Source organism: Cydia fagiglandana, chromosome Z (genome assembly GCF_963556715.1).
Source record: "Cydia fagiglandana chromosome Z, ilCydFagi1.1, whole genome shotgun sequence".
Taxonomy (NCBI): Eukaryota; Metazoa; Arthropoda; class Insecta; order Lepidoptera; family Tortricidae; genus Cydia; species Cydia fagiglandana.
The window spans coordinates 34,783,139-34,799,363 of NC_085959.1; the positions used below are offsets into that span (position 1 = coordinate 34,783,139).

Here is a 16,225-nt window from a genome sequence, read left to right on the forward strand (position 1 = left end):
TAATGACCACTCCGTTGGTTATATTCTCTAAGACAAAATTGGATATTGACCTGAAGTTGGTGAATCCGTGGCGACCTGGCGATAACTTACTGGCGGACTGACATACATATTTGGAAGACTGACCGACAATTAAATTCAAAATACGACATGACAATCACAAAAATTATACTAGTTCGCGGCAGACAACCGAACAAGGCAGATGCCGATGGCATTGACTCTGACTTAATAATAATGTTCAACGTATCGAATATAAATACCTGGAGGTTGATAGGTACAGTTAGCAGCAGAAGTTGCTAAGCGGGCCAGGTGTTCAAAATGATATTGACGCGACTTTATTGTTAAGAGAATAAGAGCGCGTCAAGGTAATTTTAAACACCTCGCCCGCTTAGCAACTTCTCCTCCTCACTGTTCATGCTGTTTTCATAAAATTCAGCTGTAAAAATAGCTTGTTACTGTACCGTCTTATTTCACAACCCAAACCCATTTAACTTAGTGGTTTTGCGTACTCGCGCGTGACGTGTCGCGGCATTAAGGTTTTCATTTCCCTTTGTTGGAGGGATAATCTAAATATCTTGTAGTCGTGTTTGTAGACCCGCCAACTCACTCAGTTAAAAATACATTCGTTATACGGACCTACGAGTTTGGCAGCACACGTACTGGCTAAAAGTACATTGATAAGAATTAAATTAAATTTTATAATTTTTTGCCTGTCATCTTGTACAATCAAGGTGCCTGATTTGTTGCCTGATTCTCTTAAGGATACTCTTCAAGAATCTTCAGTATGCGACTCTTTAAGAAGGACAAGTTTGTTAAAAGAGATTTTTTATCATTAGTAGATAACGAACTAAAAATAAATATATGTAAGCAGATTGCTTTAACTAAATAATCTGTGATAGAGTTACATTTATGTTTCTTCCTTTGTTATTTTCCGCAATTGTACTTCCATTTATCGTGTCGAAGATGAGTTACTTATACGACTTTACCAATTCGAGGTTCCTTAGGTACGAGTATACCTACCAACTTAGAGGTTAAGCCTACCAAACATCATTTAAGTAAATCGATTCGATGGTTTAAGCGTCAAAAAAATAATGGAGCAAAGCAATTTTTCAATTACAGGGTGATATTGAGTTACTGCAATTTACCAACAAGCCAGACTCAGCGTACGATTTGTGCCAGTCGACTGCACCCAATTGCCCAAGCGATGCTCCATACGTGCACGGCTCTGCGCCCACAATCAATACTGTCAGAACAATCGCTCGAAATGATAATGAAGTACACGAAGAATCGATTAATAACCCAGTTGAGAACACACTGGATGAGGACGAATATGGTCCTAGAGTGTACGGACACTTCGGAAGGGATAGATCAGACGAGAGGAACGGTTCAGGGGACGCTTGGACGAGAGGCAGTAGCACACCGACACCTCATTGGTTGACTGCCTCTCATGGTTACACTAGGCCGTATCCTACATCAACGGATTCAGGTTGGTAATCGAGAAAACATTTTTTTTACTTGAAGTTAGTATTATTGCCTCAATCACCGATAGTAAAATTTCTTTATCTTCTTAAATTATTTATGAAAACATAAAGTAATTATGTAATTGAAATACCTAGTAATTGACATTATTTTTACCTACAATAAATATTCTTTAGTTGCGTGATTTTATGGCTCAGTACGGCTACCAATTTGACACTAACATAATTATTCGCTAGCGTTTGCGTAACTTATTTTGTATGCATCTCACTCGTACTTGCTATCTATAATTCGCTCGCACTAATAGTAAGTTATAACGACGTTAGCGAATATTTTAGTTTGACACAGCTAAATACAGCTACAGCTAAAATAGAGGGTTAATGTAGTGTCGTAACATGGGAGCTCAAAACAATACCAGAGAAGCGGGATAAATGGCGGCTATTCCATGAATAAGTAACCTGGGAGACCGAGCATTGCTCGGAAAACATATAAAAAGTCAAAATGCGCGTTTTCCCAGAGATAAAACCTAACTAGATCGATTTATCGCCCCCGAAAACCCTTATAGTAAAATTTCATCGAAATCGTTAGAGTCGTTTAAAGGTATTAGATATGATGATAGGTACTAGTGACATTTAAGAGGTTTGTTAATATTAAATTTTGAGTAATTTCAAAAAAAGGACCAAAAGCTTTGCTTACAGTTATAAGTTATAACAATTGTCAATCCTGTAATGGAACATAGCCTTTGTGGGGTTGCTATGCGGTTCATTCAATGACATAAAGGTACGTATTACGAGTAGGTAAGTAGCATTAACTTCCTAGCGGTCGCTCCACTATCAAAGGGGTGTTTATTATAACGACTGAACTATTAGCAGTTACTTACATAATGTTCTTACCGCGAATCAAATAGCCGGGTTTACAATTTTAATAACGCCCATTTAATTATAAATGTACCTACATCGTATAGGGCATAGAAGGGCAAAAGTCCATTCGGCTTACAATTACGGGCATAATTGAAATTTATATAATCAACTTGTTTTATAAATAAACACTGACTTATTATGTAATTAATTTGATTTTCGGTTATGTTTCTTACAATTTTCATAGAATTCATATATTATTTTATTATTGTACCTACTACCTACAAACCTTGATGTTATTACTGATAAGTTTTGTCATATGTCTGTTTGAGCTACCATTTAAATTCCATTTATATAATAAGTCCTATTAGCTTAGTCAAAACAATGTGTGAAAATCGTTTATGGGCGTATCTAAAAATAAACCAAGTACACTAAAAATAAAACAAATAAACAAGTAGGTACATGCAAAATAAATTGTTGTCATGCTCAGCGCCCGCCTGCGGGCACTTTGTTGGCGTTTTAACGTGAAAATATATTCTGTTTTGGGTGGCCATACTTCCTAATTTAAGAAGCGACAAAGTTTGGAAAAAAATTAAAACGCAATCTAACTCCGTCCTTAATTGTCGGCAGTGTTGGCCGAAACGTTAATGGTCAATTTCAATTATCGTTCGACCAACACTGATTGACGACATAGATTCTGAAATACTTACGTACGTACTCGTAGATTCATTAAATCAAGATATTCACGATTAGGAATCACAGCTGTACCTACTACTACTAGATAATTGACCAATTAAATAATTAGTTGATAATATTATCACAAATTAATTAAACTTAGTTTTATAAGTCTCACAAACTAAACTAGAAATCTAATAGTTAGGTTGTAATGTAACGTATTTTCTTCCTGAGAGGACTTAGCTTACCTCCTGAGTTTGTACCTCATCTAGTACTTATTTTGCACCTAAGTAGGTACCTAACGTTGTTAACTTACTTGTTTTAGATGAAAACAGTATTTTTGGGACATTCACCAAAGAGGTAGACGCCGTTATTCGTCCGAATATTCTCAATGCGGAAAAGACAGGGCAGCATCTGGAAGTGACCACGCCGAGGGTAAGTTCCTTATAATTAAGGTATGCTGCTTTAAGAGTTTCAGGAACTACATTTAACAAATATACCTATTTGTAAACTTTTATAAAAAAATGTAGAGAAATTCGAGTAACCACGCCAGCGACAAGTTTCAATGTGAGTTATGAGAATTGCTTGTTGTATTAATGATTTGCTTTTTGTCACGGATGCATCTTAATTTTTAGACAGTAAAGCACTATATTCTACATGTCCCAGAATGTTACCTAAGCCAAATCATAAATGTTCGCTTCTTACCTACGTGTGCCTACGTTAGTGCCACTAGGTGCGTATTATAGTCCGTTTTTTTTAGCATTAGAAAGAACTTCGCAGAAGTAAGCTTGTGGTTCCAAATCCGACACTTTTAGCAGTAATAATTTGAAGTAAATTAAATGTATTGACCATGCTACATTAGATAATTCAATAATTATTAACAATTAAAGAGCCTGACAAAAACTGCACGCTTGCTTCTGTGGAGTTCTTTCTAATGCTAAAAAAAACGAACTATATGTAAGTAGTTTACAACTGAACACAACTGAATATATATTTATTTGAGAAAATACAATGCTTATGAATTGACAAATGAGTCTTTCAGCATGCTTATTGTGTCTAAATTACCTATTATGTTATGACAGAAAACTTGTATCGTTTGAAGTTTTATAAATAATCCAAAGATCCTTAATAATTAAAAAAACCTAAACAATTTTTTGTGACGTTGCTGCTTTGAAACAGTGCCGGTTGTTATTTATTTTCGTAAACATTTACGAAATTTGAAAATAAGGATACGTTAGAACATTTTCTATTTGTTAGAATATTTAGGTCGACCGGTCTGGCCTAGTGGGTAGTGACTCTGCCTGCTAAGCCGATGGTCCTGGGTTCGAATCCCAGTAAGGGCATTTACTTGTGTGATGAACACTAATATTTGTTCCTGAGTCATGGGTGTTTTCTATGTATATAAGTATGTATTTATCTATATAAGTATATATATCGTCGTCGTCGCCTAGCACCCATAGTACAAGCTTTGCTTAGTTTGGGGCTAGGTTGATCTGTGTAAGATGTCCCCCAATATTTATTTATTTATTTATTTATTTATTTTAGATTTTCTCGCCACACAAATCACTGTGACGTTGACATTTTATTTCATATAAATGGTCAAGTGCAAAGGGAAAAAGTATTTCAAAAAAGGTTGCTCACAATTTTCTTTACAAACTTAGGTTAGACTTGCTCCAATCCCAATCCATCCCAAACATAATAATAATAATAATGGGCCCTGCCCCGCTGCCGGCGGCACCCTACAGTTCGTTTTTTTTAGCATTAGAAAGAACTTGCAAGAAGGTAAGCGATCATGACGACCGGTCTGGCCTAGTGGGTAGTGACCCTGCCTGCGAAGCCGATGGTCCTGGGTTCGAATCCCAGTAAGGTCATTTATTTGTATGATGATACAGATATTTGTTCCTGAGTCATGGGTGTTTTCTATGTATTTAAGTATTTGTATATTATATATATCGTTGTCTGAGTACCCACAACACACAAGCCTTCTTGAGCTTACTGTGGGACTTAGTCAATCTGTGTAAGAATGTCCTATAATATTTATTTATTTATTTATTTATTTATTTATGACAGGTCTTTTAATTGAAAAACGCTTTTTAAAAATCAAAAACTATTACTGTTTATGAAAGCAGATAAGAATATAAATGATCGTATTAGATTGATAATTGTTACATATTTGCCGTAACTTATTTTTAAAATGTGTTTTTCAATTAAAAGACACATCAAGATTGTTTACCTTATTTCTAATGCTAAAAAAACGAACTATAGGTTAGGTTTTTTATAATGTGTTTATATGTATTTTTCATTGTTTTGTAAGTGTTTTTATATTTTACTTTTATATTCGTATTATAAATAACCTAACTTAAGACGAAAAATAAATAAAGATAATAATGGTTCTGGAAAAATGTTTACGTATAAGGCGAATGAATTCGAATTTTTATCAATTATTATGATTATACATGTTTAATAAATAAACCCTACCTACACGTATTTCTGTAACTGTAAATACTTTAGTAGGTACTTAGGTAGTTATAAATAAACTCGCCCGTTTGCTGGCTTAGAATTAATAGATAGAAGAGCATAACGCTGTACCTATCCCGCAAAAGATCGTATATCGGCGGTAAAACTATAACAGTTACCAACATACAAGCGCATCGCTTCAGACGAACCCGAACATCACTGAGACCTCGAGATGCGTATCAACTACTCGTAGTTCGAGATCCTACTATACTGTTTAATCCCAGAAGACCTTTGTGAATACCAATTCAATGGTTATATGGTAATGGTTTCAGTTAAAGCGGGGAGACGACGATGGAGCGGATGTGCTCACGACAGACTCCTCATACACACCTATGACGACCACCGAAGACACAGATTGGCTCACTCATCCCCCGGATGTCCAAGTGAGATAACGTAGCATTGTATAATATTAAACTGGGTCACATGCTCATTACTTTTGAAGACAGATAACGTGTAGCTTGCCGGTTAAAAGGTAGGTAGTAAAGGTTGTGTGACAGTAAAAGTAACGGACAGGAGTTCAGTCTGACCTATTACTTTATTCTGTGGTTCAGTACAGTTTCTCAATGATTATTAGAAACTTATTAGGTAATTATTTGGGTGATTGTTTATTACTTTTCTCTAAAAAGAACTCGAAATGCCTTTCGACAAAACGCTTGAAATGTGGTCTTGAAGACCATTCTATCTGTCCACAGGGAAACTCTTCCTACTACCTGCCGGATTACGACTACACTTACATGGGCCCGCGGGGCTACCCGGGCCCCCCGGGGCCACAAGGGCCAAGGGGGCCGAAGGGGGAACCGGGTAAACCAGGAGCGGAGGGCCAGCAGGGTTTCCCTGGCGCGCCGGGTCACGTTTTTGTTATACCGGTAAGCTAGAACGTAAATGCTCTCATTGCGTAGCTTCTTTCGAACGAACGTGTTTCACAAGGATAGTCCTTGTACATACTAAGAAAATAATTAGTTATTTACGATACCTACACCTACAAGTGCGAAAAACTAGTCTGGGTGTCTGGCGACCTACGAGCTGACGCCTTTTTTGCACATAAACTCGGCCTCATTGTGCAGAGGGGGAGCGCGGCCAGTGTCCTAGGAACAATGCCCCAGGCTAAATTTAGGATTAGATTTATAATAATTCCCTAATCGTGCAATAATGTATGAATAAAAGTTTTTGTATCACTTATTTAAAAAAAAACACACAAGTGCGAAAAATAGGAAGTTCCCAAATTATTTCCGATTACATTATGATCTCTAGATATAACTAGGTACTGACTATAGGAAGTTTATAAAATCAGGACTATTTAATTATGTACCTACATTATGCTGAAATTAAAAAATACGATATAGAAATACTGAGCTAAATTTTATTTTCACAGTTGCATCAATCTGGTAACGATAAAGGTCCTGATGCACAGTCGGAAGCTTTGCGCCAAATGCTCACACAACATATGGTAAGTGACCGATTTTTAAACGAACGATTGATTGTAAATCTTTCGTCCACTAAAGTATAACATCAAACTTTCCGCAATAATGTTTTTAGTCATGAAGAAAATAATCACATATCTTATTAGTATTATCTTATCAATCAGTATAGCAGCAGTACTCATCTTCACAATAGGAGCCCGTTGCAAATGTTACCCTATTTATATAGGAATCCTAATGGATCCACAGCAGAAGAACTTATCTTTGGATTTCTTCACGATTGTATGCAGGTTTCCTCTCGATGTTTTCCAACGGTAAGCTCGTGGTAAATATCAAACGGATTCAATCAAAAATCAGTCAGTCAGGAATTTAATCAGTTTACAATTTTGACAGGCATCCATGCGAGGCGCTGATGGCCCTATGGGCCTCACCGGTCCCCCGGGGCCTGAAGGCGAGTATGGCGCCGAGGGGCCGAAAGGAGAACAAGGCGATCAGGGTGAACCGGTGAGATTCCAGTTTTACTTTAATAAAATATATGCACCTGTTTCTCTCCAGTTGGTTTAGCACAAGAGCGCCGCGACAGTATCTCTCCCGTGAGATAAACTACCCGTTAGTTAGAAAAAAACGGGTATCTAGTATCTATCTCTTGTGCTTAGCCCAGTGTACTCACACTTACCTACTCTTAGGGGTACTCGGACCTTGAATGACAACATAAGCCTACCTAAACCTCAAATTAAAGTTGAGTTAATAACCAAAACGCACGCACCAAGACGAGGTCTAAAACATGGCACCTATCTTACTACGAGGCTCTAAATGTAAAGGGAGGACAATATTGAAATCCTGACGATAAATGGTGCTGTAATAGAAGTCCATTGCAATTGTTATTATGTACATATATGCAACTAATTTTAGAAATTCCGTAGATCAAAGTAGACACTAAGCTTATTATAATAAATTTAAAAGTGGAAAATTTACTGTCTTGGGTAGGACTTACATAACACTTTTAAATTTATTCTAAGCTTAATAGCATCGTTCGTAGACGTTTCTGCTTGTTAAAAATTAAAAATAGACACTCGTAAAAAAGAAGCTTATATAGGTTATGGAGCTTATCACCTTGCCGTTATTTATTTACCAGCACTATGTTATTGTATTTATTGATTTAAACTTTATTGCACAAAATACAAATAAAATGTACAAATGGCGGACTTAATGCCTTAAGGCATTCTCTACCAGTCAACCATAGGGCTGAACAGATATAATAAAAATGGTGCGAGAAGAAAAGTAAGAGGATTTAATTAGGAACTATTGCAAACAACTAAAGAATATAATAAACTACATATACAATACACAGATAAAAATAGTAAAATATATACAATTAATATACTACTACATAATTCTCACATACATATTAATATATTACGATGGATACTACCTACTCATACTCTTGTTTCAGCAGATGTTTATGCAGCATCCTCTTAACAGCAAATATTATATATGTTGATATTATTTATTTTCCAAACATTTAATTTTCAGGGGCCACCCGGACCCAGAGGCCTTCAAGGACCACCAGGCAGACCCGGCCGCCGCGGGCACGCGGGCAGGGACGGAGAGAGAGGATCCACGGGCGCGACGGGCGCTAAAGGCGAGCCCGGGTATCCGGGGCTAATGGGACTGCCAGGGGACAAAGGAGAACGAGGCGCCCCGGGTCAGCAGGGCGAACCGGGAGCGCCGGGACAAGAGGGGCCGCCCGGAGACGATGGACCAGCGGGACCACCTGGCTTAAGTGGAGAAATTGTATGCATTATTTGATTACTTATATATCGACACAACATATATTTTGTCAGAGGGCGTAGTATAGATATTTTTACGTCCTAAATACAGTATGTAACTGAAAGAAAAGCAATTGCTCAAACTCGGTAATGTTTAGGTCATACTAAGCAACTTTTACCATGGGACCAACACAAGAATCGCGAAAAAAATTGTCTCTCCCGTAGGAAATTTCGACATCAGACCAGCAAAAAGTATGAAACATCCAATTCATTTCCCGCGTTTTCGGGGTTGGTCCCATCGTAAAAGTTGCTCAGTATGACCTAAACATTAACGGGTTTGATAAATTCCTTTTCGTTCAGTGACATACTGTATAAATGAGTGACAAATAATGTTTCCATTACCAAAACTTGTCTGTTCTAGGGTCCCAGAGGCTTAATGGGTATAAGAGGTTTTCCCGGATTGATCGGTTATCCCGGGATTCCAGGGATAGAAGGACCGCAAGGCCTGAAAGGCTCCGCCGGCCAACCCGGACCTCCCGGTCAACAAGGTCAGCCAGGCCCCATGGGAGCTACGGGGTCTCCTGGACCCCAAGGACCTACTGGAGCTCCGGGGATACAGGTATGTTTAATCTTTTAATTTAACTGATCAGTTATCATATACCTACTTACAGTGAAAATACATACAGAACTAAGAATAATTATTAGACAGACTTAGCGCGCCATTAACTATTTATCTAACAGTTAGTCTTCATAAGAAGTACTTTGAGGGTGTAACAAGTTATATCTTACAAGCCTCGAAAAAATATGTCTTCAGGGTGCACAAGGAAAACCTGGTATTTCCGGCCTCCCGGGACCTGAAGGGTCGCCAGGTACGCCCGGCAACCCAGGGCAGCAGGGTCCTCAAGGAGAACAAGGACCGCAAGGACCACAGGTATTTTTTTTACATTTGTGAGCTTTGGTTAATTCGTTTGATATTTATTAATGAATAATTCACAGTGTCCTTCCTTTAAAAATAAACCATTGATTTGATAATTCAGTAGGCTGTTATTTTTAGGGCATGTTAGGTTTTCCGGGCAGTCGAGGTTTAAAAGGAGACGACGGTCCGCGTGGACCACCTGGAGATAAGGGTGATAAAGGAGTTAGAGGTAATCAATATATCTACCCCTAAATAATGTTTATCTAGCATGGTATTAAATAAGTATAACAAATGTATTAACATAGAGTTGGCGCAGCATTTCATTGTCATTGCCAATAGAGTCAAATCAGCACAAACTTAGCATGGTTTGCGTATGGTGGTATCCACAGTGTGGATGTGAGTATAAAATATACCTACCTAACTGCAAACATACCATGTAGTTACTCGTAAGTTTTAATGTCTCGTTTGGACGTTGGTTTAAACTGTAGTGTAAAGATTGTCCGGTGCCAAGCTTTTGGTGTGCTCCACCATTTAGTTTAAAATCTGGTGTCTTTGATAGTTTAATCAGAGATCATAAAGATAATGAGATATATAACAACATTCTTATTGAGCATTGTTTGTGTTCATTAGGTTTGGAAGGAGAAAAGGGAGATATAGGTCCAAAGGGAGAAAGAGGGTTTATCGGAGAACCAGGACCACCGGGCATTGAAGGCGTTGAGGGCCAAAAGGTTGACATTTACTTATCTCTTGCTTGACCTCTTTCTAACTTTTAATAATTATATATAGAAGACGTCCGAGTGTTCGTCTCATACTTGTTTACTTAAGTGAATTAAGTTATTGTCAATAAAGGTGACAACAGGTTGGTAGGTATCTATTGGGTATTAGCTGCCGGTACTGCGTTTGTATGGCGAGAACCGGGAATTCCCGGTTCCGGTACTGTATTTGTATAGAAAACCAGTACCGAGAGTCACTCCTCTAAGTATTAGCATATCGAACACTGGGACAGTTACCTTATCGTGGAACCGATTAAATACTTTAAATAATTATAAAGTGTTTTTTTATGTGTTAAAAACGTCTCTCAAATCTGATCGCAAAATAAATTTTATTCCAGGGTATGGAAGGCCCAAGAGGAGAAACTGGTTCCATTGGTCCAACCGGTGAGAAAGGTGCCACCGGGACTCTGGGCCCAACGGGATATCCCGGTCCCCAGGGTGAAAAGGGCGACAAGGGGGCTTCTGGAAGACGAGGCCGTCGAGGGGCCAAAGGTGTCATGGTAATGTTGCAATATTTGAAAATATTTTAACATTTTAGCTAAATACAGATTTATCAATTATCTTAAATTGTTTTAGGGTATGGTGGGAAACGCAGGCGATCGTGGTGAGAGCGGACCTAGAGTAAGTCATTCTATGGAAACATTTTAAAATAGGTATATCCCCTTTTAACATAGTATTTACTAATAAATATTCCTTAGGGATATCGTGGTCCACGAGGCCGACGCGGTTCCGACGGTCCACCAGGGTCGAAGGGTGACACTGGCCAGCCGGGTCCCCCGGGCCCCATAGGCGAACGGGGTCCTCAGGGGCTGGATGGCGTCCGCGGTTTCCCTGGTGCGATCGGGCCCCCCGGCGTGGACGGCAAGCCTGGGCTCTTGGGGCCTCCAGGAGAACGCGGTCCAACGGTTAGAATCATCAGTTTTAATTACATATTTTACTACTTGTATGATTACCTACAATACAAGTTTATATATGTGCCGGGCACAGGCCTCCTCTTATTTTGAGGGGGGATAATAATTATGAACACAAATTTTTATTTCCTTTCACCTGTCCTGTTGTCTATATGTCAACAAAAATCATGCAAGCAAAATTAGATCCACTTCCCATTATTCCATTGAGCTGAAACTGCACATCTTAGGTATTTTAGTTGGGTGACAATGCAATATTATACTCGTATATGGTATTATCGACCTGATCTGATGATGGACACCGGAAGCCATAGGATCTCTGTTATCAAATAACCTCATTGTGTTTGGGCTTGTTAGAATTGTCGGGATGAAAAGTGAAATGGTATATAAAATTGTTTTTTAACTTTTATTATGCTGTTCTAAGCAATCTATACATGTGTAATAGAATCTGTAATGCCTGTTTTCGGAATCAAGAGTAAAATGAGTTTGCTACTACAGGGGGATCCAGGCCCGTCGGGACCACCAGGTCCCGTAGGCCCCGTAGGGCCGCAAGGATCCGTTGGTGAGCCAGGCCCTCCGGGGCCACAAGGATCGTCAGGCATACCTGGAACTCCCGGTGAAGTCGGCACCCCAGGTGACATGGGCAAAGATGGACCACCAGGCCCACCCGGACCCGAAGGGAAGGCGGGGCCTGTTGGATCACAAGGGCCACAAGGTCGCCAAGGGGACACGGGATTACCTGGAACGCCGGTAAATAAAAGCTTGATTTATAGGATTATAAGTTCACATTAAGTCCTAATAAAAATGTAAGAAAAATTTAATCTGTTTGCCAAAAACCAAATTAGCAAAAACGTAATCAAATCGCCCGATTTATTTTTTTAAGTTTAGTATTGCGAAAGCCTACTTAAACGAATTCCATTTAAAGGGAACTCCGGGCCACAAAGGAGACATAGGACCTCCTGGACTCCCCGGAATACGAGGAGAAAAGGGCGAGCAGGGTGAAACCGGTCACGATGGCCCCATAGGACCGCAGGGACGAGAAGGTCAAAGGGGGTCTCCGGGACCTGGGGGCCAAAAGGGAGAGATCGGTGAACCAGGACCACCAGGTGACAATAAACATTTTTTTATAATACATTTACATAATTATTTACCTTTGTATATACGGGTTAGTCTCCAGTATCTGTGCCGGTTCTTAAGGTATAACATAGGAAGATTTGTAAATCACACTCACTTACTTTTACTTTTAGGCGTACAATTTTAAAAAGGACAAAGATTACAGAAAGACACGACAGTCAAATGCTGACAAAATTATTATAAATGGATAATTGAACTTTAATAGGAAAGTTATTGAGTTGATAAAATTGATGACAATGACGACACAAGTTTGAGAAAGAAATTGTGTTTTACATTTATTTGGCAATATTCTCCAACGTGTCACTGTTTTAGGTGCAATCGGCAGAGACGGTCCACCTGGTCCGAGGGGCTTCGGCGGCTCGCCGGGACCAGTCGGGGCCCCGGGTGAAGACGGCGACAAAGGCGAAGCGGGTCCTCCCGGCGAAAAAGGATTTAAAGGCGCCGCTGGCGAACCGGTCAGTATGAAATTGATGGAACGGCCAAGTTCAACAGCTATATACATATATAGTTACAATTGGTGGAGGCTTAATAAATGCGTTTTAAAACTATTTAGATTATTCACTTACTCAAAGTACCTGCGTCTTTTTAGTAAAACCATTCTTGTTATTATTTTAGCAACAGAGACACCCTACCTTAATGTATGGTCAATAAGGTTATGTATACATTTTTTGTCACTCTGGCTGTGTCGATGTTTAATACCGCGACTGCACAACTAACCTTTTCTTTATTATTACATATAAGAAGAAAACTTTATTCTGAATGTTACTTTACAGGGACCCCAAGGCTCCCCAGGTATACAAGGTTTACGCGGGGAACCCGGGTCCGTGGGTTTACCTGGGGAAAAGGGGCCGCAGGGCGAATCAGGGCCGCCTGGAACCCCCGGCGCGGATGGAGTGCGAGGACCTCCGGGCCCGCCAGGCTCACCCGGTCTTCAAGGGGAAAAAGGGCAGCAAGGATTCAAAGGCGATAGGGGAGATGTTGGACCTAAAGGTAATAAATAATCAAAAATCCAATTTATCGACATCCAACCGATCCGAAGGGCGTAATCATATGACCCGGCATAACTATAACTACCCATTTATGTGTAATATGACTAATGTTTTTGTCAATGCAGGACCTACCGGACTTCCGGGCCCGATTGGTTTACAAGGACTGCGTGGCTCCAAAGGTGTACCAGGTGAACCGGGGTCTCGGGGTGCTGAGGGGCAACGTGGGGAAGTCGGGAACCCTGGTGCCCAGGGACCGCCGGGACCACCCGGCCCTGAAGGAAAACTGGTGATCAATTAATATTTAACTAATTTTAATTTGTGTTTTTTTTTATCACCACAATATTTTACAACCCCCTTCGTGGTTAGGTTGTTAATTGTCAACTAGTACTAAATCTAAATACCTAAGTAGTTTCTAGTACTTAAAATTCAGTTCATATCCCTAGCTAGGCCTATCTTCTCCGCTATCCAAAGTACATGGTGGCCAAATAAGAGGTATACACTTTATTTTTGAAATTTTATTCTATAAAATATAAAAAATATTAAGTATTCCTTGTTAAATATAATATGTAGGGTCAGCAATTACACATGGAAAATAATGTCAAACAAATGTCCACCTCTAGCAGCATGGCAGATGCGAAACCTTTTCATCGCGTTTTCATCACTTTTTCACACATTTCTGGCGTTATCTCAGCGACAGTGTTACGAATATTTTGTTTTAATTGCTGAAGGTTCGTTGGCCTATTCGCATAAACACGTCCCTTTAGATAGCCCCACAGAAAAAAGTCAGGAGCTGTTAAATCAGGCGATCTTGGGGGCCAGTCAATGTCACCGTTTCTCGAAATTAATCGACCGGGAAACGTTATTTTTAATGCTTCTATTGGGGCTCGTGGCGCGTGACACGTGTCCCCGTCTTGTAAACGCTCCATAACAAATTTGCCGTATCTACACAAAGTAATTTTCATGCAACAACTGTCATATTTGCCGCCAAAACAAAATGGCGGCAAATAAAGTTGTATACCTCCAAGTTGGCCACCCTGTATTTAACATTTCCATTAAATATTTTAGGGTCCCAGAGGCCTCGCTGGACCAAAGGGAGACGACGGTCCGGTAGGACTGCAAGGAGAAACAGGACCAAAAGGGCCAATGGGCCCTGACGGCCCTAAAGGAGACACCGGCCCGGCAGGGTTCCCAGGTGAAAGAGGCGAGCCGGGCGAACAAGGCATCAAGGGCGAAGTGGGGGCCGACGGTCCTGAAGGCAGCCCTGGCCCCCCCGGCCCTCCCGGGCCTATTGGTCTCGTAGGAAAACCAGGAGAAATTGGCTTACCAGGCAAACCAGTGAGTCAGGACAGTTCATATTTTAAGAATTGTTTAAGTATTCCTTACTACTAACTCCTAACGCGGACCCGCTTTCAAAACGGCCCGTCCCGTTGCGGCACTAAAATTTGCGGTCATAAAATTCATTTAATTCTTGAATATCGACTGTGCTAAGTAATATATAAATAATATATAATCTCAATCAATAGTTTAGTCCGTCCAGACAAAGTTTGTGCCGAATTTTAGTATCTACTTTTAGAAGTGACAAATATTATTATTTTCGCGCCATACTAAATTTAAAACTTGGCAGATGAATTAGACATACTTTATTTGTCTATAATAATTTATTCCACAGGGCGCAGAAGGCAAAGCTGGCGCCCAGGGCAGCCCGGGAGTACCAGGCGACAAAGGCGATCGCGGGCTGCCCGGGCCGGCGGGAGAAACGGGACCAGCCGGTCCCCCCGGCCCCCCAGGAGAAGAGGGCCAGCGTGGTATGCGGGGGTTACCAGGACCTAACGTGAGTGTCCTTCCTACTCTTTATTAAATGTGAAAGTATGAAACAGGCTGCCTCTATTTATACGTATATGAAATATATAAGGCACGTGTAACCCTTTTATCTCAATGTAAATTAGATATGTTTGTAGCTCTTAAGACTTACCGTAGCTTTAACTCTGAGTTGACGCTTAGCTCACGTACATTATATGGGACAAAAATCTGTGTATGATACAAAAGTTAACGATTTGGATGCATTTTTCTAAGACTTTTATCATAATTTTTGTAAGAAATAATAAGATTTTATAATGTCTATAAAAGGTTAAAGTAAGAAAAGAAAAAACCGGCCAAGTGCGAGTCAGACTCGCGTTTCTAGGGTTCTGTACATAAGTCCGACTCACGCTTGACTGCACATTTCTAACAGGTTTTACTGTCATCTATAGGTAAAGAACTATTTTTTGTATTTTTTCAAAATTTTAGACCCATTAGTTTCGGAGATAAGGGGGGAGGAATGGTAATTTTTTGGCTATTTTCTTAAATAACTTCGAACCTTATAAATAATAAAGATACAAGAAAATCTTATACTTATAGTAAGCGACAAAATGGGACCTTTGACTAGACTTCGACACATATATATACCTACTTAATCACTATTAAGCTACGCTCGTTCTACTGTTCGTCCTACTTCTTTCTTCAATTCGGACGGACTGAGAGCGGCGTTGTGACAAAATGAATTGCGGACGCGATAACCCATGGGAAATCTAAACAATACAAAATGCATTTGCTACTAAAGACAAATGGCAGTTTGAGGTTCTTATGACATAATAATAACTCGAGGGCTTATTAAAACTGCAAAAGAATGGCCAAAATATCCTTAAACGTTTAGATATTTTTATGTGTTTAAAAATATTTTCTTTTTAAGATACCTTTTAGGGCGACGGTATCTTCATTCAAGCTGTGAGACATGTTTGTTTGTTTGTTCGGGTCTTT

At 39.7% G+C, this 16,225-nt stretch overlaps 2 protein-coding genes across 2 annotated transcripts in view; one reads left to right on the plus strand and one right to left on the minus strand.

The window, feature by feature from the left end:
- The window catches only part of LOC134678556 (probable nucleoporin Nup54), a 294,899-nt gene that overhangs the window by 150,472 nt on the left and 128,202 nt on the right, over nucleotides 1–16,225 (minus strand). The gene's annotated exons all lie outside the window — the stretch shown is intronic.
- LOC134678546 (collagen alpha-1(I) chain-like) overlaps nucleotides 1–16,225 on the plus strand; it is a 56,332-nt gene that overhangs the window by 34,117 nt on the left and 5,990 nt on the right. The window contains exons 5-25 of the mRNA XM_063537133.1: nucleotides 1,117–1,483; nucleotides 3,331–3,440; nucleotides 5,795–5,905; nucleotides 6,215–6,388; nucleotides 6,895–6,969; nucleotides 7,334–7,444; nucleotides 8,474–8,734; nucleotides 9,131–9,328; nucleotides 9,524–9,640; nucleotides 9,764–9,854; nucleotides 10,256–10,353; nucleotides 10,737–10,898; nucleotides 10,975–11,019; nucleotides 11,097–11,303; nucleotides 11,805–12,056; nucleotides 12,232–12,412; nucleotides 12,753–12,895; nucleotides 13,214–13,430; nucleotides 13,555–13,715; nucleotides 14,495–14,764; nucleotides 15,099–15,260. Coding sequence (XP_063393203.1) covers nucleotides 1,117–1,483; nucleotides 3,331–3,440; nucleotides 5,795–5,905; nucleotides 6,215–6,388; nucleotides 6,895–6,969; nucleotides 7,334–7,444; nucleotides 8,474–8,734; nucleotides 9,131–9,328; nucleotides 9,524–9,640; nucleotides 9,764–9,854; nucleotides 10,256–10,353; nucleotides 10,737–10,898; nucleotides 10,975–11,019; nucleotides 11,097–11,303; nucleotides 11,805–12,056; nucleotides 12,232–12,412; nucleotides 12,753–12,895; nucleotides 13,214–13,430; nucleotides 13,555–13,715; nucleotides 14,495–14,764; nucleotides 15,099–15,260 — 3,513 coding nt within the window. The remainder of the gene's footprint in view (nucleotides 1–1,116; nucleotides 1,484–3,330; nucleotides 3,441–5,794; nucleotides 5,906–6,214; nucleotides 6,389–6,894; nucleotides 6,970–7,333; nucleotides 7,445–8,473; nucleotides 8,735–9,130; nucleotides 9,329–9,523; nucleotides 9,641–9,763; nucleotides 9,855–10,255; nucleotides 10,354–10,736; nucleotides 10,899–10,974; nucleotides 11,020–11,096; nucleotides 11,304–11,804; nucleotides 12,057–12,231; nucleotides 12,413–12,752; nucleotides 12,896–13,213; nucleotides 13,431–13,554; nucleotides 13,716–14,494; nucleotides 14,765–15,098; nucleotides 15,261–16,225) is intronic.